Here is a 24604-nt window from a genome sequence, read left to right as displayed (position 1 = left end):
ATTTTTAGCTCCTGTGACCTAGTTTTTTATTCGAGATGACCCATGTTCAAACTCATCCGAGCTATCACCTAGACAAGCATCCTGACAAAGTTTGATGATGATTGAGTCAAAAATGTGACCGCTAAAGTGTTAACAAGGTTTTTCTATTTTTAGCTCAGGTGGAATAGTTTTTCATTTGAGATGACCCATGTTCGAACTCATCCGAGCTATAACCTAGACAAGAATCCTGACCAAGTTTGATGATGATTGTGGCAAAAATGTGACCTCTAGAGTGTTAAAAAGGTATTTCTATTTTTAGCTCCTGTGACCTAGTTTTTCATTGGAGATGACCCATGTTCGAACTCATTCGAACTATCAACTAGATAAGCATCCTGACCATGTTTGATGATGATTGAGGCAAAAATGTGACCGCTAGATGTTCACAAGGTTTTTCTATTTTTAGCTCCTGTGACCTAGTTTTTCATCCGCGATGACCCATGTTCGAACTCATCCGAGCTATCACCTAGACAGGTGAGCTAAAAAAAACACTCTGATGAAAAGACACTGTGTATTATAAGGGGTAACTAGCCATCATAAAATCTCACCTCTGGGCACTCCAGTGTACTTAATATATAATATTTATTGTCTTCTTACCCATTGCTTTTGTTTCCTCTCGTTTGGCATTTAGTATGGAGAACTTAAATTTGGCCCTCACTTCACTCTTATTACACGAGACCAATAATAAATATAAGGAAAGGTAATCTTTACTTTCTTCATCTAATCCTTTCGGATTCACCCTCAGACACCTGAAACAGTAGAGTGATATAATGTAACACATACATATAAACTTGCATTAATGTTAGCAAGTTCTTAATGTAATGAAAGGATAGGGGTCATTAAAATATTGACAAATGTTTTTTAACTTAATTTTGTATTTTCAGTGTAAAAAACTGATTTTCATTGACTTTCAATTACAAATCTAAAAACTTCAAGAAAGAATTAAGCAGGCCTCGATGAATTTTTCTAGGGTCGATCGTCCTGCAAGACTAGTGACCCTTCAAATTGGACATTGAATTATACCATTGAATGAATGAATGAACTTAAATCTTTTGAGTTCTTAGTTTGTCTATGTTAAATTTCCCTGCCTAGTAAGGAAATTATGTTTATACAACAGATAATCAAAAGATCCATTTTTCTCAGGATGAATATGTATAACTAATGTTTCAACTTTTATTGATTTTAAGAAAATTAGCCAGAAAAGTTCTATAAAACTGATCTTAGGAAACAGCTTTTAGGAACGGACAGACAGACCAACTGACAGAGACTCAAAGGGTAAATCTTTTAATATCTCTGGTTGTTACCACTTGTTACCAGAATATAACATTATTAAAAGCAAAATCCTTAAACTAAGAGGAGATGACTCTTGAAATAAACTAAAAGATGCTAGACTTATGAACATTGTCATATATGATGTGAGTGTAACAAAGAACAATAATCTAAAGTTTAAAGATAGCATTTATAGTCACAAAAAAGAACTAGAAATGTGTCATCATGCCACGGATGGCCCCGCATGCAGCCAAAATTTCAGATGTTATAATATTTAGTTCCAAATTTGTTTGCACAAATTATTTTTTTCATTTTAAGTTCAAAGCCCTTAAAACTTTTCAATGTTAACACAAACCATTTTCATACAATGTTCAAGGCACTGAAATTATTCAGTCTTAACCCTTTGAAAATAGCATATTGCATATTTGTAGCCAAAATAATGGCTACATACATTTCCACAAAACTTGTATGAGTGCTGAAACTGAAAGTTCAAAATTTTTCCAACATTCAGGAACGATAAGTTTGTCCAAAATCATTGAACCACGGCCAAATTCAACCTTAAACTACTTATTCCTAAGATATATCTATCTTATTTTCAAAGTGAAAGGGACATAATTCTGCCAAAAAAACATCAAACCATGACCAAATTCCAACTTGACCTGCCAATTCCTTTGACATATCCATATGTCAAATTTGAGTTGAATATGTAACACTGTTGGGTAGATAATGAACAGAAACTGTAAATTTCATATTATTTTCAAAGTGAAAGGGGCATTACTCTGCCAAAAATCATTGAACCATGACCAAATTCGAACTAAGCCTGGGCATTCCTAAAAATTATCCATATGTCAAGTTTGAGTTGAATGTGTTGTACCATTGGGGAGATAATGAACGGAAACTGAAAGTTTCATATTATTTTCAAAGTAAAAGGGGCATAACTCTGCCAAAAATCATCGAACCATGACCAAATTCAAACTTGACCTGTATTTTCTCATGACATATCCATATGTCAAGTTTGAGTTGAATGTGTTGTACCGTTGGGAAGATAATGAACGGAAACTGAAAATTTCATATTATTTTCAAAGTAAAAGGGGCATAACTCTGCCAAAAATCATCGAACCGTGATCAAATTCGAACTTGACCTGTATTTTCTCATGACATATCTATATGTCAAGTTTGAGTTGAATGTGTTGTACCGTTGGGGAGATAATAAACGGAAACTGAAAATTTCATATTATTTTAAAGTAAAAGGGGCATAACTCTGCCAAAAATCATTGAACAATGACCAAATTCGAACTTGACCTGTATTTTCTCATGACATATCCATATGTCAAATTTGAGTTGAATGTGTGCTACCGTTACTAAGATAATGAACGGAAACTGATGATGACGGAATGACAGAATGACGGAACAGGGTAACACTATTTGCCCCGGCCATTACATGGCATAAAAAAGAAACTAGAAATGTGTCAATAGGACACGGGTGCCCCCACACTCCACCTATTCGTCAATCTTATGTCTCTAGGTCAAATAATTTTTTTGGCTACATGTGCCCAAGTTGAAAACTAACAAGGTTGCATTTGAGAAAAATGCTATGCCACCGCATTAATACAACACAAAATAGTAGTGTAGGAACAGATTTTTTTTGTTTCTATATGCATAGATCATATTTTTTTACTATATGTACATAATGAAAATCAATGACCCCCAGGGCGGAACCAATTTTGACCCTAAGGCTATAATTTGAACAATCTTGGTAGAGGTTCACTTCGCAGTCTCATGCCATATATTTAAACTCTAGCCTTTGTCAATTCAGAGAAGAAGATTTTTCAAGTTTTTACTTTATACATATAAGGAAAACTATCGCCTCTGGGGCAGGGCAATTTTAACACTAGGGGCATAATTAAAACAACTTTAATAGAGGACCCATAGATGATATTATATACCAAATATCAAAGCTCTAAGCCTTGTACCTTCCGACAAGAAGATTTTTTAATTTTTTACTATATGTATATAGTGAAAATCAAGGACCCCTGGGGGTGGGGCCAATTTTGACCCCAGGGCTATAATTTGTACAATCTTGCTAGAGGTTCACTACACAATGTTTCATGCAAAATATCTTAATGCTAGCCTTTGTAAATTTAGAGAAAATGATTTTTTAAATTTTAACTATATACATATAAGGAAAACCTATGGCCCCCGGGGCGGGGCTAATTTAACAGTAGAGGCAAAATTTGAACAACTTTGGTAGAGTACCTATAGATGATATCATTTAACAAATATTAAAGCTCTAAGCCTTGTACCTTCAGACAATAAGATTCTTTGATTTTTTACTATATGTATATATTGAAAATCAATGACCCCCAGGGCGGGGGCAATTTTGACCACAGGGCTGTAATTTCAACAATCTTGCTAGAGGTTCACTACACAATATTTCATGCAAAATATCTTAACTCTAGCATTTGTCAATTGCTAGAAGAAATTTTTTTTAAGTTTTCACTATAAGTCTTTACTATATACATATAAGGAAAACCAATGACGCCCGGGGCGGGGCCAATTTTGACCCCAGGGCTATAATTTTAACAATCTGGGTAGAGGGCTACCAGACAATGCCTTATGCAAAATATCTAAGCTCTAGGCCTTTTTGGTCTTTACAAGAAGGTATTTTAAGTTTTTACTATATGTACATATAGTGAAAATCAATGACCCCCGGGGCGGGGCCAATTTTGACCCCAGGGCTATAATTTGGACAATCTTGGTAAGGGTCTACCAGACAATGCCTTATGCAAAATATCTAAGCTCTAGGCCTTTTGGGTCTTTACAAGAGAAATTTCAGATAAATCCAACTTGCCGAAATAGGTTAACCAGACAAGGCCCTATTTTCAAAGTGAAAAATGGGAAATAACTGGGAAATATGGATGACACAGTTATAAAACTTGGCAATATCATGTACTTTGATTTGATAAGTAAGTGTGGAAATTATTAAGCCATTAGTATAGATAGAACTTAAGATATTTCCAACTTGCCGTTTTAGGTTAACCATTATTCATTTTCTAAGTGCTGAAAAAGGCAATAACTTAGTAAATATGAAAGCCAGAGTTATGTAACTTGCCCAGATCATGTACTTTGTATTGATTAGTAAGTGTGTAAATTTAGAAGCCATTGGTACAGGTAGAACTTAAGAAAAATCCAACTTGCCGTTCTAGGTTAACCTCGTACGGACGGACGGACGGACAGACAGACGGACGGTTCAATTACTATATGCCCGGGGGCATAAAAAAAGAGACATATCTATACACACATTTATATATATATATATATATATATTATATATATATATATATATATATATATATATATATATATATATATATATATACACACGCATTTATTCATATATATATATATAAATCAAACAAAAAACACAGTCCATGAGTTAACTTATTTAATTATTTGCCAACCGGTTTCTCTTATGATCATCAGGGCAAATATATATATACACACACACACATTTATATATACACGCATTTATATATATATGTGCATACAGTACTGGACACGCGAAACCCGCACAATTCGCGTATTCGCGGCGAACTCTCATGCTTTATAACGCGAGCGAATTCGCGGCAACTTGAGACAATTGCCGCGAATTCAACTCGCGGCGATTTTGCCGTGAACATTTGCCGTGATTCGCGGGGAATAATACATGTTCATTTGTATACTAAATGTAGATCTATTTATAATTGTACTCTGTGAACTTGAAACCAGATATACATGTACAAGTACGAAAATTTATTAGTAGATCTACATGAAGTTGTATCAAGAAAATCTTGTAATTTGCTAAAATGCCCTTTCTCTGCCAACAGCAAATATAAATAACCATGGCGAAATCAAATAACACCGTTAAAAACTTTCCGTGAATGGCGGAATCATGACCTCAATGTATAAATGACGCAGTACAAGTATACGGCTCCATCGGCAGGTAAATAGTGTACATGTACACATGTAAAAATATTTTTTAGGGGGGGGGGATACATATTGAGTTTAAAGTAGAGATATAAATATAATATATGTGTAAAAAGATATTTAGTTACATAAAAAGATACATTATTGATACGACATTAACTTGTTCATTTCTAAATGTATCCCCATATTGAAAACGTTACATAAGACATAAATTCAAGCATGGTCAAATTACCGATGTTGATAAAACTAATCCTGCGTAAATATTCCCGTACGACCTGGAGGAGTTATAGTGGATCACCGGGACATTTCGTTCTCTCGGGTGATCATTACTCATTTTATTACACGTCTGTAAAAAAATAACACACGCAAGATTTGTCTCCTATAATTTCTGAATGGCGGCATATTTGCACCCCTGTTTTAAAAATGTTAAAATGTTTTAATTGTTAGTTACCGAAAAATTATCGCCGATTGTTGAAATTCCATAGCGCCTAAAAGACACAAAAAAACACTTCGCGCAAAAAGAAGCATCCATAAAAAAAAGGAATATAATGTTTCCATTGTTAAATAATAAATACAAAATTTACACACGAAATGACCTCTGACAAATGACTGGTCGGCTCTTCTGAAGAATCTGTGAATCTTTGATTTTACACACCTGTAGTTGTTGCAGAATCATCAAAGAAATGCCGACACTCGATTGACTTCCACCTCTTTTTTATATATCAGAAAAAAAACTGTCATTTCTTTTTGTCAAGGAATGATTACACATGTTTAATTATTGCTCAAGTAAAAAAAAATGTTGGATATTGATTGTGTCAATTATTGACATAATTATTATTAATCGTAAGTCACATTGATTGTGATATTTTATTTACATTTTTATGATCTTGAAGATATTGTGCAATACTTGTGTCTGCTATCAAAACAATTAATGCATATGAAAGGACCACAGCTTTACCAAAAAAAAAAAAACTCCAAAATTTATTTTTTCGGTCAATTTTATGACAGAATCCCCGCTGCTACCAGAAATGTTTTATTGCATGGGCTTAGTATTTAATCTGTGTCGTCAGTCATAAACAAACGAACATGTACCCCAAAGCACATTAAAATTACCACATGGTAACCCCTGCAGAAAATATTTCCTGTTCTCAGGAAGTCCCAGGAAATCCCAGGATTATCCCAGGATTTGTTTGCTACCTCTTAACAAAAGTCCTGTTTATAGGATATCTCAAGACTTTTGAACATACTGAACAGGACAAAACGGGAAATGTCAGGACTTTTATCTTACCAACAGGAAAAAACAGGAAATCTCAGGACTTTTATTTTCAAATATGTCCTGAGGACAGGAATTATCAGGACTTCATTTATAGTGAAGTCCTTTAGTCAAAGACAAGAAAGATATTTTCATAGAAAGCCTTTCTGTAAAGTGAAAAGTAAGAAGTCTTGTTAATTCCTGTTCTTTAGACAGAGGAATAAATGAAATAACTTTTGTGAGCCTTTTTATTACTGAGCAAAGCTGAAAAAAATGTTAAGTATAAAAAATGAGAAAAAATTGATAAAACTATATTGAAGTCGGTTTGTAATAGTTTTCTTTAACACAATGGATATCAAAATACTCAGAATTTAAAAATTCTATAATCTTAGACCTTAATCACAAACAATTAAGAAAAAAATGCTAATTGATTTTTGAACATAGCAAGGAAATTATTTTTTATATTTAATAAGATATTGTAATAGGGAAAATCAAATATACATGTATATAACCTGTACATAATTTTGGCACATATTCTGAGCGGAATAGGGATAGAATTGGCATGGAATCAGTGATTTCTGTGTGGACCATGGAAAGAAATGAAATTCTGTCATTCCATTTCAAAACAAAAACAATTCACATAAAAGTTACCCAAAGCATTATTCTACTCCTGTTTTTTTTTTTTTTGCATTTACAAACATTGAAATGTATATTATGTGTTTTCAACCTATTGTACTTCTTACAGTACTTTTTTTTTTACTCAAGCTCATGTAACTGTCATTTTTATCTATTTCAAATCAAGGAACCAATAAGCCTGATAATTGCATACACTTAGGACACCCACTTAGATATAACACCACACAGATCAAAGATCTGATAAAACTGGCCACCTTTGTTCTCCCACCATAATGTGCATGACTAATTTACTCCCTGGTCATTCCTACAAATCAGACTGTTCCATGTGATTATTTTGGGGAGAGGTAACATTACAAAGTTGAATGATATGCAGAATATGTCTAGGACATTGCAATTTTTCTTCTTTATTGAATTCATGATTTTTTAAATCTACTTATCTTTTAGCTATTTGATGTGGTTTTTTACATTCAATGAATGTTATATAAAATGATAACTGCTTTGATTTTTGGATTAAACGTCAGTTTTACCTAATGATGTACCTGTCCAGTTTGAATGGTCAGCTAGAAGCTTGGAAATAGTGTAAATTACAGAGGAGACTACTTCCTGTTTAAGCAATTTTGGAGATATAGTTTTGTTTAAGATGTTAAGGTGTTTAAGTTTAATAAGTGTAGTTATGGTTAATAAGAATGACAAGAATCAGAATCACCTGGGACAAGGAGATATACAACAGAATGAGGTAATTAAACCTTTAGTTACATTTATACAGAAACAGGTTATATATGTATATCAAACAATCAAGGTAGCAAACTAAAATTTGTAACCACTTCATACATTGATCTACTAACAATTGATTTAAATCTAGATTTGATTGTCACATTAATTTGTAATAATAATATTTATATAATATACAAAATAGCATATAAATAGATAGATTGTCTTTTTTATTTCTGCAAATTAAAATAATGTGAAACAAATTAAAATTATGAGAACTAAATGGTACAGTTTTATACACACCTGTCAGTAAGTTTTGTGGAGCTGAATAAGACAGGGTTATCATAATTATTTATCATTTTATGTGTTGTTTTCAATGGAAAAATCTGATATTAGATTTCAAACAAATTGCAGGCTTTAAAGTAGGGCCAGTTCTGAGTCTGACTCTGAGATGCTAGGTGAATAATGATGTGAAGTATTGAGCCCCAAAAGGTATGCTTTATTTTTTTAAATAACTATATTTGACTATTCTTAATCTTTCCCAGAAGAAAATAATAGTTCATTGCACAATTATTTGAAACCATTTGTTACCTTTCTTTTAAAATTCTTATTTTAATGAAAGTTGCATTTAAGTTCTTACCTTGGTTGAATTTTACATCCAACTTCTAAGCAACAAATTATTCTGCAACCAAATAGTACTAAGCATTATAAGTGTAAAGTTTCTTTCTCAAGGAAACAATGGCTTGCTGACAGGGTTTAAACAAATATGGCAAGGGATCCTTAGATTACTGGTCTGATTTGTTAACCTGCATTTGGCCATGCCACCACTTGTGTTTATATTGCATGTACAGTTTTATGACATCACTGCTTATTTGATATTTTCAACAAAACCTTTTTCTTCTCCATTACAATGAACAAATCTTATTTTTTGAAATAAAAGACAATTAAAAATCAGAACACATTTCTTCTTTAAATTGATTTTTTTAAAGAAAGAAGTCAAAGTCTTGATGTAGGCAGCTTAAATGCTGGGTGAATATGTCATTTCTTAAAAATCACTTGAACAAGGCTTCATAAGTATTAGGGACCTTTTTCTTCTCATGCTAATTATATGCACATTTTTGTTAAATTTGATAATGCTAAGGGGGCTAGAATTTGGTTTATTTATACAAACACATTATGATAAATAATTGTTAGACTGCTTAAAAGAATAGAACTGTACTTGACAGTCACTCAGTATTGCTGAACATGTCTTTTTTTCCAGAAATAATGAAGGAGTCAGAGTGTCAATCAGAGTGCCAACTGTTCAAGGCTGGGAGATAGTCAGCTGGGAGCCTGAGAGCAAAATGACGTAAATGCCATGCAGGGAAAGTTTGTTAACTTGTGAATCAAAGCTAGCTTCTAGATGCCATCACAGTCAAACTTTTCAGTGTATTTTTTCTCAAATCTATAAACTTTCTTGGATCTTAAGTTCTAATTTGCTTACATTGGAAATAGTGTGTGATTTTTTTCATAATAAATTTTTCTGTTCTAATCCCTTCAATTATATGTAATAATTGTATACATATAAAATGTAAAATATGATGAAATATTAAAATAAATATTTTTAAACTAACTAAATTTGTGCTTTAAATTAGTATTTCAAAGCAGCATTTATTTAAATATCAGCTTTTACTGTTTTCTACATTTCTACATATGTCTGTCCTGGGGACATTTATTAGATAATGAGACTATCCTGGGAACAGGACATTCCTGGGATTACAGGACTGTCCTGGGAACAGGACATTCCTGGGATTATGGGATTGTCCTGGGAACAGGACTTTCCTGGTATTACAGGACATTCCTGGGATTACAGGACTGTCCTGGGAACAGGACTTTCCTGGGATTATAAGAACTGTCCTGAGAAAAAGACATTCCTGGGATAGCAGAGCAATATTTTTTCCTGTTTTTTCCTGTCTTCAAGAAATTCCTGGGATTGTCCAGTCCCATTTAACGGCGTGAAAAAAGTCTCAGGATTATCTCAGGAAATCCTGGGATTTTTCCAGGACAAATTCCTGAGACTTCTCAGGAATTCCTGGGATAGTCCCAGGACTTCTTGTTCATTTTCTGCACGGGAAACTAGTGACCATATAAATGTTTTACAAATATTCATTAATTGAACAAAAAAATGTTTAATCCCGTTTCCACACGTGCTATTATTAGTTAATTCAACTTAATTGCCGCGCGCATGCAGTACTGCGTGACGTAAGGAAAATATCCTTCCCTGGCTGGTCGCTATTTATGTAAATACTTTAAATAGTAACACCCTAATTTTATGCACAGAATGCCCTCATGAATGATCACTCATTACTTTACATATTAAATGTGTGATTTAACTCCGATTTTATTTTTGTTTTCGAGGGAATTTTTTGGGTCGAATTTGGCGGAAATAAAAAAAATCTGATTTGCATCTTGCTACTCATCACCTACTCACGCACCTGGCATTTTTTACTCGTGAAATTGAAGGTAAAGAATGTCTCAATTTAAGTGATAAAACTTTTACAATTTTCAACAATCATAATTAGCGTATTAGACGTAATAATTAGTTACACCTGTGAATCGTTGCTAAATGTCGCTTTGCATTGTTCTAAAAATAGAATATGTGCGAAAGTAAACAATGGATCTTAATTACATTTGTATTATTATCAAAATAACAATTGGACAATTTGTTATCGTGCGTTCTTTGATGTAGTACCAATTACCTTTTGTAATTTCAATCTCGTTTTATTGTTAACTAATTTTCACCAGCACCTGATTGCTTTGTTTTAGTATACAAAATGTATACGCTGTACATGTTCAAATGCTAAATATTTATAAATATACATGACATTTACAAGATTTATTTAAAGTTTTCAAAATTAAAGACCACGGGAATGACCAAGTAGTACTTTCTAATACAATTATTGCTGAAGATTCGCCGTAAATTACGGCGATACATCGCGGCGATTTTTCATGAACAGCCATGAAATTCGGCGAACTTGCACGCGGCGATGTTTTACCGCGTAGTGTCCCGTCGCGACATAGACTACACTCGCGGCATAACGCGACTTTTGCGGGTTTCGCGTGTCCAGTACTGTACACACCAATAAATATATATGGTCATTTAATGCACAAATCAGTGAAAATTCAGTAATTTAACCATCAAGGTCAAGGTCATTAAAGAGCCAAAGTCAATTTGAATTTGATGAACGTCTTGTCCTTAAGAATGTTTTGTTATAATATGAAGTCAATCCATTCAATAATGGCAAAGATACAGCCAAAAAAAATGAAAATTTCAATAATTTGACCTTCAAAGTCAAGGTCATTTATGAGTGAAGGTCAAGGTCTGTCTGGTTATTTTAAATAGCTATGCTTGAAGATTATTATGTTCAAGTTTGAAGACAATCCATTTAAAAATAACAAAGTTACAGCTGATAATAACGAAAAAAATAAAAATTTCAATAATTTGACCTTCAAAGTCAAGGTCATTTATGAGTGAAGGTCAAGGTCTGTCTTGTTATTTTTAAGGGCTATCCTTGAAGATTATTATATTCAAGTTTTAAGACAATCCAGTCAAAAATAACAAAGTTACAGCCAATAATAACCCAAAAAATGAAAATTTCAATAATTTGACCTTGAAGGTCAAGGTCATTTATGGATGAAGGTCAAGGTTAGTGTGGTCTTGTCCCAAGGGTTGTTGTGGCCAAGTATGAAGACAATACACCCAGAACTAAACTAGAACTGCCACTGTCATGGCGTGAATACCCCCGCATACCACTTTGTCAGAATCAACAGTGGCCATTTAGAACTCAAGGACAACCACCCTGCCAAATCTGAGGTTACTAAGCCAGTGCATTGCTAAGATATGTACCGTAGATTTGCGGCCATAAGTCGACCAAAAACGGTTGCAAAAATTGTCCATAAAAATAAAAAAATATTGATCTTATTAGGGTCTTTTTTGAGAGTTCTGTAAGCGGTGATGCGGGCTCATTTTTCAGTACCTATTGGTAAAGAAACATAGACATAATGTTTAAAGAATAAAACTATTAAAATGAATCTTATGTTAATTTTGCAAGGGATGCTCGATAATAATTTTCAGTTTTTAAATCAGCGGTCGGTATAAAGGAAAATTGGAAAATCATATTTTAATAGCAATTAGCAGAACACATTTCCCTTTGTTGCTGGAGAATATGAACTAAGAGTCGCTAAAAATATTTACCCTTCTCAATATATCCATGTGAAAAACAAAGTGTCAACAGGTCAGTGTTCTAGATAATTATTTTTACTCAAGAGTCAATACTCTCTGTTTTTTATACTTCAGAGTAAACTGCCAGTTTCTGGCAAAATGAAGGAGTAAAATTGACTCTCAGTTTTAAGAACTTGGGAGTCAATTTGCCGCATATTATGATACATTATATTTATACAGTACAGCCTAAAAAAATCAAAAACTAGTCTCAGATTTATAATTTATCAGAAATATTGCAGCATGGCAAGGTTAATTTATATTTAGATTTAAGGCATATTATAAGAACTTGAACCATTTTTATGTGAAATGAAGTAAATATAATAATATACATGCAAACAGTTGTGACCCACACTAAATTCTTTTATTTAGCTTGTGGGCTAATAATCAACCATTTATGTACCAAATTACATGTTGAGATTACCGTTTTATTTTAAATTTAAAAGACAGTAAATTATCTTACATATAAATGAAATAGAATTAGGTGTGATGCATAACTTAGTTTCATTGTATTTTTTTTTCTTTAAAAAATAGGAGTGAGGTACACAATAAAAGGTTGAAATTAATTTATTTTTTACTGTTCAATGTTAGACTTTTGGATGTTGAGAACCCGTTCTGTGGCCCATTTTCCACCCATTTTGTTGTTACAACACAAGGCACATTTCAAACGCACTACATCTGCCGTATCTGAGAAATCATTACTCGTAGCATCTAATGAGTCGTATGAGTTTTTTTTTCGCTCTTGCAAACAATAGTCAAAATTTCTTCAATAATTGGCTGAATTACACACTGAGAAGACACCGGGCTTGTTACACAGTAGAATGTGTCGATTTTTCGTTGTTTTTGGTTTCGAACAAGACATTGTCAATGTATACAACTTGATAATTTGATAAAATTGACAATATTTTATCGTCTACTTCAATAACGTGACAGACGCTTGATTTATCTTATGTACATCTATTACCGAGCGTCTCAGTGATACAAAGTCGACTGGTTTGCCATTATAAACCCAGGCTGAGAAAATAACACACCTTTATAGAACAGTACGCTAACCAATCAGTCATTTTTATCGGTGTCAATGTAAACATTGCCTACGCCAAATTTGTTCCACTAAATGCGTAAACTGTAATTATCATGCGTAAATATACGCCAAAATGATGACGAAGCTGGCGTATCCCGAGTATTTGCTTGCGTAAATGACGCCGATACGCACGCTATCTCTAATGCTGCAGGTGCTAATACACTGTACATAGACATACCGGTACCTTTGATCTTTTGTCAGGGCAGCTGTTCTTACGTCACGCTCAAGATGATTGTATTGATTAATGATATGCACAATGTTTTAGTGCAGACCAAACAAAGACCAATCAAATTAATTTACTCAATTGTCAGACACGCCCATAGCCAATTGTGATTGATTAGCTCTTTTGCATAGACTTTTTTAATTGGATGAAGGCGTGTTCATAATAATTTATTCACACTTTCCTGTAATTAATGCTGCCCATTCTCACTAAACAATCTGACACAAATCTTATTCCAGTTTGCTTAGGTCATTTATGTATATTACACCTCAATTTGATAACACATTGATTGCATCATGCACCATATATAGAAGTCTACCCCAGACGCTACATCACTTACTGTTACCTGTACATTATACATGTTATCTGTGTAATTGCAGAGTTGTGTAGAGTTTGTTTTAAGAGTACTGACTACTGGATAATAATTGGACATAATAATTTTGGCCCTCTGGTTGTTTAAACAGGTATTATTTATCTGATACACGGACAATTAAAAGGTGTGAAAGTCGTTTAAGTCAGACAAAGCAATTCATTAGGACCAGGCAATTAGGGTCGCTTGTCACATGACAGGGAGTTGCTAAGACAGTAATGATAAATTTTCCTTCATAAAAATGCCCTTTACATCAACTTGAAAATTACCCCCGACTTATGGAAGAGTCAAGGCAAAATACCAACTTTTTAAAGTCATAATGTACCTCTCGACTTATGGATGAGGTCGAACTATGACCGCGTATCTACGGTATTCTCCATGCTTCAGATGTGAAAATTTTAAAATCAAGTTTTTTTAGTCAAGGCCCCTGTGACCTTGAACTTTGACCCAGTGACCTCAAAATCAATAGGGTTCATCGACTAATCATGACTAACCTCCATGCCAAATATGAAGACTGTGGGTGAAAGGAATCTCAAGTTATTGGGCGGACAAGCTTTTTTTTAGTCAAGGCCCCTGTGACCTTGACCCAGTGACCTCAAAATCAATAGGAGTCATCTACTAATCATGACTAACCTCCATGCCAAAAATGAAAACTGTGGGTCAAAGGAATCTCAAGTTATTGGGAGGACAAGGTTTTTTATTGTTTGTTTGTTTGTTTGTTTCATTTTACGCCTTTTCCCAACAGTATTTCAGCAAGGTTTTTTAAGTCAAGGTCCCTGTGACCTTGACATTTGACCCAGTGACCTCAAAATCAATAGGGGTCATCTACTAATCATGACTAACCTCCATGCCAAATATGAAGACTGTGGGCCAAAGGAATCTCAAGTTATTGGGCGGACAAGCTTTTTAAAGTCAAGGCCCCTGACCTTGACCTTTGACCCAGTAACCCAAAATCAAATAGGGGTCATCTACTAATCAATGACTCACCTCCATGCCAAATATGAAGACTGTGGGCCAAAGGAATCTTAAGTTATTGGGCGGACAAGCTTTTTAAAGTCAAGGCACCTGTGACCTTGACCTTTGACCCAGTGATCCCAAAATCAGTAAGGGGTCATCTACTAATCATGACTCACCTCCATGCCAAATATGAAGACTGTGGCCAAAGGAATCTCAAGTTATTGGGCGGACAAGGAAAAACCGACGGGGACGGGGAGATGTCCAGACATCCGGAGGACAAGCTGATTCCAGTATACCCCCCTTACAACTTCGTTGTGCGGGGGTATAAAAAGTTATGATCCAGGTGAAAGTTTGCGGATGGCAGCGGCAACGGCACCAGCAATGCCGCCGGGACTATAACAATACCTCTACTTTTTTTTCAAAAAAAAAGTCAAGCTAATGATGCGTATAATCTCTATACTGCCATCTATCCATATTTTAAGTTTCATAAAAATGTTTTCATTACTTTTGAGTAATAACAAATATTGTTATATTTGCCATAATTTTAGCCTATTTGTTGCCATAGCAACCAAATTTTTCAACATAAGAAGAAAAATAAAGACATGCATAAGCTTCATACTGCTATCTACCCATATTTCAAGTTTCATAAAAATACTTTCTAAGTACTTTTTGCGCTATACTGAATATAGTTTATGTGTTAAATTAGCCATATTTCCAGTCTATTTGTTGCCATAGCATCCAAATTTTTCAACATAGGAAGAAAATAACAAGATCGCTCACCTGAGAAATAGGTAAACAAGAGGGCCTTTTATGGCCCCAAAGACGCTATCTGCCCAAATCAAATCATCGAAAATTTTACTGACAAGATTCTGCCCAATTTATGAAGGTGAGTAAAAAAAAGTGCCACTACGTGTTAAAAAGGTTATCCTTTTGACAGTGTGAACTATTTTTTTTCCCCAGGTGCCCCATATTGAACTTGCCCTAGAAATCATCAAAACAAACTTTCAGACCAATTTCCAGGATACTTGGATCAAAACAGTAGCCACTAGAGTGAACAAGATTTTTCTATTTTTAGCTCCGGTGACCTAGTTTTTCATGCGAGATGACCCATGTTTGAACTCATCCTAGCAATTACCTAGACAAGCATCCTGACCAAGTTTGATGATAATTGAGTCAAAAATGTGACCACTAGAGTGTTAACAAGATTTTTTCCATATTTGGGCAGTGTGACCTAGTTTTTCATCCGAGATGACCCATGTTCCAACTTGACCTAGAAAACATCAAAACAAACTTTCAGACAAATTTACAGGATATATGGATCAAAACAGTAGCCACTAGAATGTTAACAAGATTTTTCTATTTTTAGCTCATGTGACCTAGTTTTTAATACGAAATGACCCATGTTCGAACTAATCTGAGCAATTACCTAGACAAGCATCCTGACCAAGTTTGATGACAATTGAGTCAACATTAGCTGTCACAGGAGACAAAGAAACTCGACAAATAAAATACTGGTTGAGTAAGGAAGACAAAACTATATGAAAATTCAATTATGTATCATTATGTATTAAGTTAAAGTAAACAAATTACATTTGTTAACATAAATTCCAAGTTCAAGGGGGAATAATTCTGGAAATAGTCAAGCCAGAGTTATGAACCTTGTCACACATCATGTGTGTAATCATAAGAAATATATATTTGAAGTTTGAAGTAGATACCTTAAAAAGTAAAAAAGTTATAATATTTCTTAAAGAAAATCCTTCAAAGAAAGATAAATCTGAAAATATTGCTTCAAGAGTTATGAACCTTGTGACATAACATGTAATTGGTGATAAGGAATAAGAATATAATGAAAAACAAAGACCCCCCCACCCCCCGGCGGGTCCAATTTTTACCCCAGGGTTTTAATTGAACAAACTTGGTAGACACTCATTCAATGGTGTTTCATGATTAGTATCTTAACTCTAGCTCTTTAGGTTTTTTAAAAGAAGATTTTTTAAGTTTTTATTATACACATATAAAAGGAAAATCAAAGGGCTTTTATTTTGAACAAACTTGGTAGACACCCATTAGAAGATGTTTTATGCTAAACATCTAAACTCTAGCTCATTGGCTTTTTAAAAGAAGATTTTTTAAGTTTTTACTTTACAAATATAGTTAAAAACAATGACACCCCTGGGGCGAGGCCAGTTTTGACCCCAGGGCTTTTATTCGAACATTCTTTGTAGGCACTTACTAGAAGATGTTTCATGCTTAATATCTAAACTCTAGCTATTCGGGTTTTTGCTATACACATATAAGGATTTACAATGTCCCCCAGGGTGGGGCAAATTTTGACCCCAGGGCTTTTATTTGAACAAACTTTGTAGACACTCACTAGAAGATGTTTCATGCTAAATATCTAAACTCTAGCTATTTGAGTTTTTTCAAAGATGACTTTTTTAAGTTTTTGCTTTACACATATAAGGAAAATCAATGACCCCCGTGGCGGGGCCAATTTTGACCCCAGGGCTTTTATTTGAAAAAACTTGGTAGACACCCATTTGAACATGTTTCATGCTAAATATCTTAGCTCTAGCTCTTTGGGTTCTCTAAAAGAAGATTTTTTAAGTTCTTACTTAATATGCATATAGGGAAAATCAATGACCCCCGGGGTGGGGCCAATTTTAACCCCTGGCCCAGGGCTTTTATTTGAACAAACTTTGTAGACAACCATTAGAAGATGTTTCATGCTAAGTATCTTAGCTCTAGCTTTTTGGGTTCTTTAAAAGAAGATTTTTTTAAGTTTTTACTATATGCATATAGGGAAAATCAATAAACCCCTGGGGCGGGGCCAATTTTGACCCCAGGGCTTTTATTTGAACAAAAACTTGGTAGACACTCACTAGAAGATGTTTTATGCCAAATATCTAAGCTCTAGCTCTTTGGGTTTTTCAAAAGAAGATATTTAAAGTTTTTTCTTTCCGTTGCCTTGGCAACCAGAGTTCTGCATGGAATTAAATTCTTTGAACAATTTTCAAAGGTGACCACCAAAGGAACATTCCTGTGAAGTTTGGATGAAATTGGCTTAGTGGTTTAAGAGGAGATGTCATTTAAAGTAAAAGTTTACGGACGGACGCCGGACGAAAAGCAATCACAAAAGCTCACCACGTCACTTTGTGACAGGTGAGCTAATAAATAAGTAACAGTAAAAAATCATAATTTTTAAGAAAAAAGTTCAAGGGGAAATAAATCTGAAAATAGTGGTGCTAGAGTTATGAACTTTGTCACATAATATGTGGTTGATGATAAGGAACATATATTTGAAGTATGAAGATGTTCCCTTAAGAAATAAAGAAGTTAAAGTAAACTAGAACTCCGCGAGTCGGATGTGTCGCCTTGTGAACAATGTAGTTTAGGGGAAATGGCCAGGACAAAAATGAAATATGAAAAATAACAAAGGGCAATAACTAAAAAAATAATAAGTGCAGAGCAGCAGTTTCTGTACACTGCACTTCTTATCAATAAGATCTATCATTCTATGATGTTTCAAGTCCATAGCTTTCATACTTGAGGAGAAATGAGCAGGACAAAAATAAGTAAGAAAATCAACAAAGGGCAATAACTCAAAAATAAGAAATGCAGAGTATCAGTTCTTATGCACTGCACTTCTTTTTAATGAGATCTATCATCCTATGAAGTTTTTCAAGTCCATAACTTTTATACTTTCGGAGAAATGGCCTGGACAAAAATTAAGTATGAAAATTAACAAAGGGCCATAACTCAAAAATTTAGAAATGCAGAGTACCGATCCTTGTGCACTGCACTTCTTAATAATGAGATCTATCATCCTATGAAGTTTCAAGTCCATAGCTTTTATACTTGAGGAGAAATGGCCCGGACAAAATTAAAGTATGAAAATAAACAAAGGGCAATAACTCAAAAAATAAGAAATGCAGAGTACCAGTTCTTGTGGACTGCACTTCTTCTTAATGAGACCTATCATCCTATGAAGTTCCAAGTCCATGGCTTTTATACATAAGGAGAAATGGCCCGGACAAAAATAAAGTATGAAAATTAACAAAGGGCAATAACTCAAAAATTAGGAAGTGCAGAGTACTGGTTCTTGTGCACTGCATTTCTTCTTAATGAGATCTATCATCCTATGAAGTTTCAAGTCCATAGCTTTTTTAGTTGAAGAGAAATGGCCCGGACAAAATTAAAGTATGAAAATTAACAAAGGGCAATAACTCAAAAAATAAGAACTGCAGAGTACCGGTCCTTGTGCACTGCACTCCGGGTTATTGAAAGAAGCATGCATACCAAGTTTGAAGTCAATCAGACTTATAGTGACTGAGTTATGCTCCGGACAAGCTTTAGGGGACACCGACGTCGCCGACACCGCCGACAAAAGTAACCCCTATATGTCACCTTTTCAAGGCGACACAAAAATAATATTTTTTAAGGAAAATTCTAAGTTCAAGGGGAGATAAATCTGAAAATATTGGTGCTAGAGTTATGAATCTTGTCACATAAGATGTGGTTGATGATAAGGAACATATATTTGAAGTTTGAAGTTGATAACAAGAGGGCCATGATGGCCCTGAGGTCGCTCACCTGTAAATAGCCCCCCACCCCCACCCGGGGCCAATCTTTACCCAAGGGCTTTTATTTGTTTATTTGAACAGACTTGGTAGACACCCATAAGAAGATGTTTCATGCAAAACATCTAAGTTCTAGCTCATTGGGTTTTTTAAAAGAAGATTTTTTAAGTTTCTACTATACACATATAGTTAAAAACAATGACACCCAGTTTTGACCCCCAGGCTTTTATTTGAACAAACTTTGTAGATATTTACTTAAAGATGTTTCATGCTTAATATCTAAACTCTAGCTATTTGGGTTTTTTCAAAGAAGATTTTTAAGTTTTTGCTATACACATATAAGGAAAATCAATGACCCCCGGGGCGGGGCCAGTTTTGACCCCAGGGCTTTTATTTGAACATACTTGGTAGACACCCATTAGAACATGTCTCATGCTAAATATCTTAGCTCTAGCTCTTTGGGTTCTTTAAAAGAAGATTTTTTAAGTTTTTACTATATGCATATAGGGAAAATCAATGACCCCCTGGGGCAGGGCCAATTTTGACCCAAAGGCTTTTATTTGAACAAACTTGGTAGACATTCACTAGAAGATGTTTCATGTCAAATATCTAAGCTCTAGCTCTTACAGTTCTTTAAAAGAAGATTTTTTAAGTTTTTACTATATGCATATAAGGAAAATCAATGACCCCCCGGGGCGGGGCCAATTTTGACCCAAGGGCTTTTATTTGAACAAACTTGGTAGACATTCACTAGAAGATGTTTCATGCTAAATATCTTAGCTCTAGCTCTTACGGTTCTTTAAAAGAAGATTTTTTAAGTTTTTACTATATGCATATAGGGAAAATCAATGACCCCCCGGGGCGGGGCCAATTTTGACCTCAGGGCTTTTATTTGAACAAACTTGCTAGACACTCATTAGAAGATGTTTCATGCCAAATATCTAAGCTCTAGCTCTTAGGGTTGTTTAAAAGAAGATATTTAAAGATTTTTCTTTCGGTTGCCATGGCAACCAAAGTTCTGCATGGAATTAAATTCTTTGAACAATTTTTAAAGGTGACCACCAAAGGAACATTCCTGTGAAGTTTGGATGAAATTGGCTCAGTGGTTTATGAGGAGATGTCATTTAAAGCAAAAGTTTACGGATGGACGACGGACGGACGGACAGACGACGGACGGACGGACGCCGGACGAAAAGCGATCACAAAAGCTCACCCTGTCACTTTGTGACAGGTGAGCTAAAAATGAAAAAGTTATAGTGAAAAATATTTTACTGCACCAAAACTTTAATGCGGACGCCGGGGGGAGTACGACAGCTCTCCATATACTTCGTATAGTCAACTAAAAAGGGGCATTATTCTGTCAACTATCAGAGTTATGAAACTTGACATAGACAGCTGAATTGTGATATTGCATTGATGTGTTAAGTTTCAAGTCAATACCTCTAACAGTTCTTGAGGTAGCAGGATGGGACAGAACAGGACAAAGTAATTCCTATATACCCCCAAAAACTATGTTTTGTGGGGGGTATAAATATCTTAAATAAAAATATGCTTAAACATTCAGTATACCATTTAAGCTTGTCATTAGCTCCAGCCGAGAATGTTGAGCTTTTCAGTACCTCACCCATCTCTTCTCTACAAAAGCTGAAGTTATTGATTGTCCAAATATAAGAGAACTTAACAACTTTAACCTGAAAGAAAGTTAAGAGACATAAAATTAAATCTGGAAAAAACAAGATTGCATTTGTGAAAAATGCTATGCCACCGCATTAATACAACACTAAATAATAATGTAGGAACAGAATTTTTTTAGATTAGTGGTTAAATCTATTGTTATTCAAATAAAAGATCAGAGTAGGAATCTATCAATGCAGTTGAGTCTAGTGAATTTGGTGGTGAAAGTCATATTTCACATGGCCAAAATTCTATGACTGTACATCAAAGGACAACACAGTAAGACATTTTGTCAAATTCTAGGCCAGCTGATATCAAAGTTCACTTTACATCTTAAATCTGTGCACATGGTTCAAATTTCATAGCTGCACATTAAAGGACAAACTAGAAATGTGTCCATAGGACACGGATGCCCCCACACGCCACTGTTCTGTCAATCTTATGACTCTAGGTCAAATATTTTTTGGACTACATGTGCCACAAGTTGAAAACTAAAAATCAACAAAGGGCCATAATTCTGTTAAATTTGGTCGCAGCAAAAAAATTCCTTCCTTTACTACCATCTACACATTAAGGTTGTTCATCCCTGGAAGTTTAAGCAAAATCTGCCATCCGGTTTAAGAGGAGTTGCGTTCACAAGATTTCGGGACGTACGGACAGACGGACGGACTGACGTACGGACACTCGGACGGACAAGTGCAACGCTATATGCTCCCACTCTGTGGGGGCATCAAAAGTAGGTCACATCATCAAAGTCTAGGTCATCTGATAACAAAGTTCAATTTTACAAATAAAAATGTGCACATGGTCCAATTTTCATGGCTGTACATGTAGGTCACTGTCCCCTTGGGCAAGACAAAATTTTGACCCAAGGGTTTAATTCAAACAATCTTGATACAGGTCCACCAAACAATATTTCATGTCAAATACAATGTATCTAAGCAGTAGCTTTCTCCAATTCAGAAAACATTTGTTTAAGTTTCTGTTTTTACTATGATTGTGTACATGTACATAATGAAAATCAATGCCCCCGGGCAGGGCCAATTTTGACACCAGGGGCAATTTCAATTTGAACAACTTTGGTAGAGGACCTATGGATGATATTATGAAGCAAACATCAAAGCTCTAAGCCTTGTACCTTCAGACAATAAGATTTTTTAAATTTTTTACTATATGTACATAGTGAAAATCAATAACCCCCGTGGAGGGGCCAATTTTGACCCCAGGGCTATAAGTTGAACAACCTTGGTAGAGGTTCACTACACAAAGTCTCATGCCAAATATCTAACCTCTAGCCTTTGTCAATTCAGAGAAGATGATTTTTCAAGTTTTTACTATATACATAATAAGGAAAACTATCGCCTCTGGGGCAGGGCAATTTTAACACTTAGAGAGGCATAATTTAAACAACTTTGGTAGAGTACCTATAGATGATATCATATACCAAATATCAAAGCTCTAAGCTTTGTACCTTCAGACAATAAGATTTTTTAATTTTTTTACTATATGTACATATAGTGAAAATCAATAACCCCCGGGGCGGGGCCAATTTTGACACCAGGGCTATAATTTGAACAATCTTGCTAAAGGTTCACTACACAATGTTTCATGCAAAATATCTTACCTCTAGCCTTTGTCAATTTAGAGAAGATGATTATTTTAAAGTTTTTATTATATACATTCAGGGCTTCCACAAATGGAAGTTTGTGAGTCATTTACTCCTTGATTTTGGCTTGTGACTTCCAAAATTTTGTGCTTTTCCTTCTTTACCTATATCTTGTGACTTCCAATTTTAGAGATTTTGCCATCTCTGACTTCCAAATTTTAAAACTTAATGGAAGCCCTGTACATTAAGAACAACCTATGACCCCCGGGGCGGGGCTAATTTTGACACAAGAGCCAGAATTGAACAACATTGGTAGAGTATGTATAGATGATATCATATACCAAATATCAAAGCTCTAAGCCTTGTACCTTCAGACAATAAGATTTTTTAATTTTTTTACTATATGTACATAGTGAAAATCAATGACCCTTAGGGCGGAGCCACTTTTGACCCCAGGGCTATAATTTGAACAATCTTGGTAGACATTCACTACACAATGTTTTATGCAAAATATCTAACCTCTAACCTATAGTATATACATATAAGGAAAACCTATGACCCCCGGGGCAGGGCTAATTTTGACGCTAGAGGCAAAATTTGAACAACTTCTGTAGAGTACCTATAGATGATATCATATACCAAATATCAAAGCTCTAAGTCTTGTACCTTCAGACAAGACGGTATTTTAGTTTTTACTATATGTTCATTTAGTGAAAATCAATGACCCCCAGCAATCACAAAAGCTCACCATGTCACTTTGTGACAGGTGAGCTAAAAATGTTTACCCATTCACTCAGTTAAGGATGGAAAATTGACAAAAAAATGTAAACACAGTTATATATATAACTTGACAGAGTCATGGGGTGGGTTTTTTGTAATTGTAAAAAGTATAAGTTGGCAAGTCATTGCTATGACTAGTGATGAACTTGAAAAATATTGATAAACATGTACATGTAAATGCAAGACTTTCCCAGCGACCCCAAACTCAATCCAAATTTAAAGTACTACCTTAGGTATGTTCTTTGTAAATATGAGACATTGGTAAAAAAAAATCTAAGGCTGTATAAACAAGCAATTATCATAGTATTGCAAGCAATCCATTGGCCATTCACTAATGTTTCAATTTTTCTCTATTTTAAGTAAATTTGTTGGAAAAGTTCTTTAAAAGTGATCACAGGAAACAGTTTTTACGAACAGACAGACAACGGACTGAAGGACACTCTAAAGTTAAGATTTGAAACATCCCTGTTACCAAAATATAACATTTTTAAAAGCAAAATTCTTAAAGAGGAGATAACTCAAAGATGCAATTTCATAAAATTTTTTAGCTCTTTTAGACTAATCACAAATATTGTTATATTTGCCATGTTTTAAGCCAATTTGTTGCCAAGGCAACCAATATTTTTTCAAAATAGGAAGAACAGATAAGACATGCATAATCTCAAGACTGCCATCTACCCATATGTCAAGTTTCATAAAAATATTTCCAGTACTTTTTGAGTTATCACTGGATTCAGTTTATGTGTAAAATTTGCCATATTTTCATTCTATTTGTTGCCATAGCAACCAGAATTTTCAACATAGGAAGAAAAGAAAAAGACGTGCATAATCTCCAGACTGCCATCTACCCATAATTCAAGTTTCATAAAAATATTTCCAGTACTTTTTGTGTTATCACTGGATCCAGTTTATGTGTAAAATTTACCATATTTTCAGCCTATTTGTAGCCATAGCAACCAGAATTTTCAACATAGGAAGAAAAGAAAAAGACGTGCATAATCTCCATACTACCATCTATCCATATATCAAGTTTCATAAAAATATTTTCAGTCCTTTTCAAGTTATCGTGGGATCCACTTTTGTGGACGGATAGACAGACTGACAGACAGACGGACGTTCTCACAGGACAGTAATTATGTGGCTACTTTATTGTTCTCTCTATTGTTCTTTTTAGCCACGCAAAACAAAATAGCCACATAAAAGCA

At 34.5% G+C, this 24604-nt stretch overlaps 1 protein-coding gene across 1 annotated transcript in view; it reads right to left on the bottom strand.

Moving 5' to 3' along the window:
* LOC132745159 (speckle-type POZ protein B-like) overlaps positions 1-24604 on the bottom strand; it is an 85407-nt gene that overhangs the window by 52838 nt on the left and 7965 nt on the right. The window contains exons 2-3 of the mRNA XM_060733985.1: positions 20909-21030; positions 634-785 (exon numbers count right to left, since the gene is read on the bottom strand). Of these exons, the coding sequence (XP_060589968.1) occupies positions 634-785; positions 20909-21030 (274 nt within the window). The remainder of the gene's footprint in view (positions 1-633; positions 786-20908; positions 21031-24604) is intronic.

This window comes from Ruditapes philippinarum, unplaced genomic scaffold (assembly GCF_026571515.1).
Source record: "Ruditapes philippinarum isolate M1 unplaced genomic scaffold, ASM2657151v2 ctg323_1_1_1_1, whole genome shotgun sequence".
NCBI classification, from domain to species: Eukaryota; Metazoa; Mollusca; class Bivalvia; order Venerida; family Veneridae; genus Ruditapes; species Ruditapes philippinarum.
Note: the sequence above shows the minus strand (reverse complement) of the source record. Positions and strands in the feature narration are given on the sequence as shown.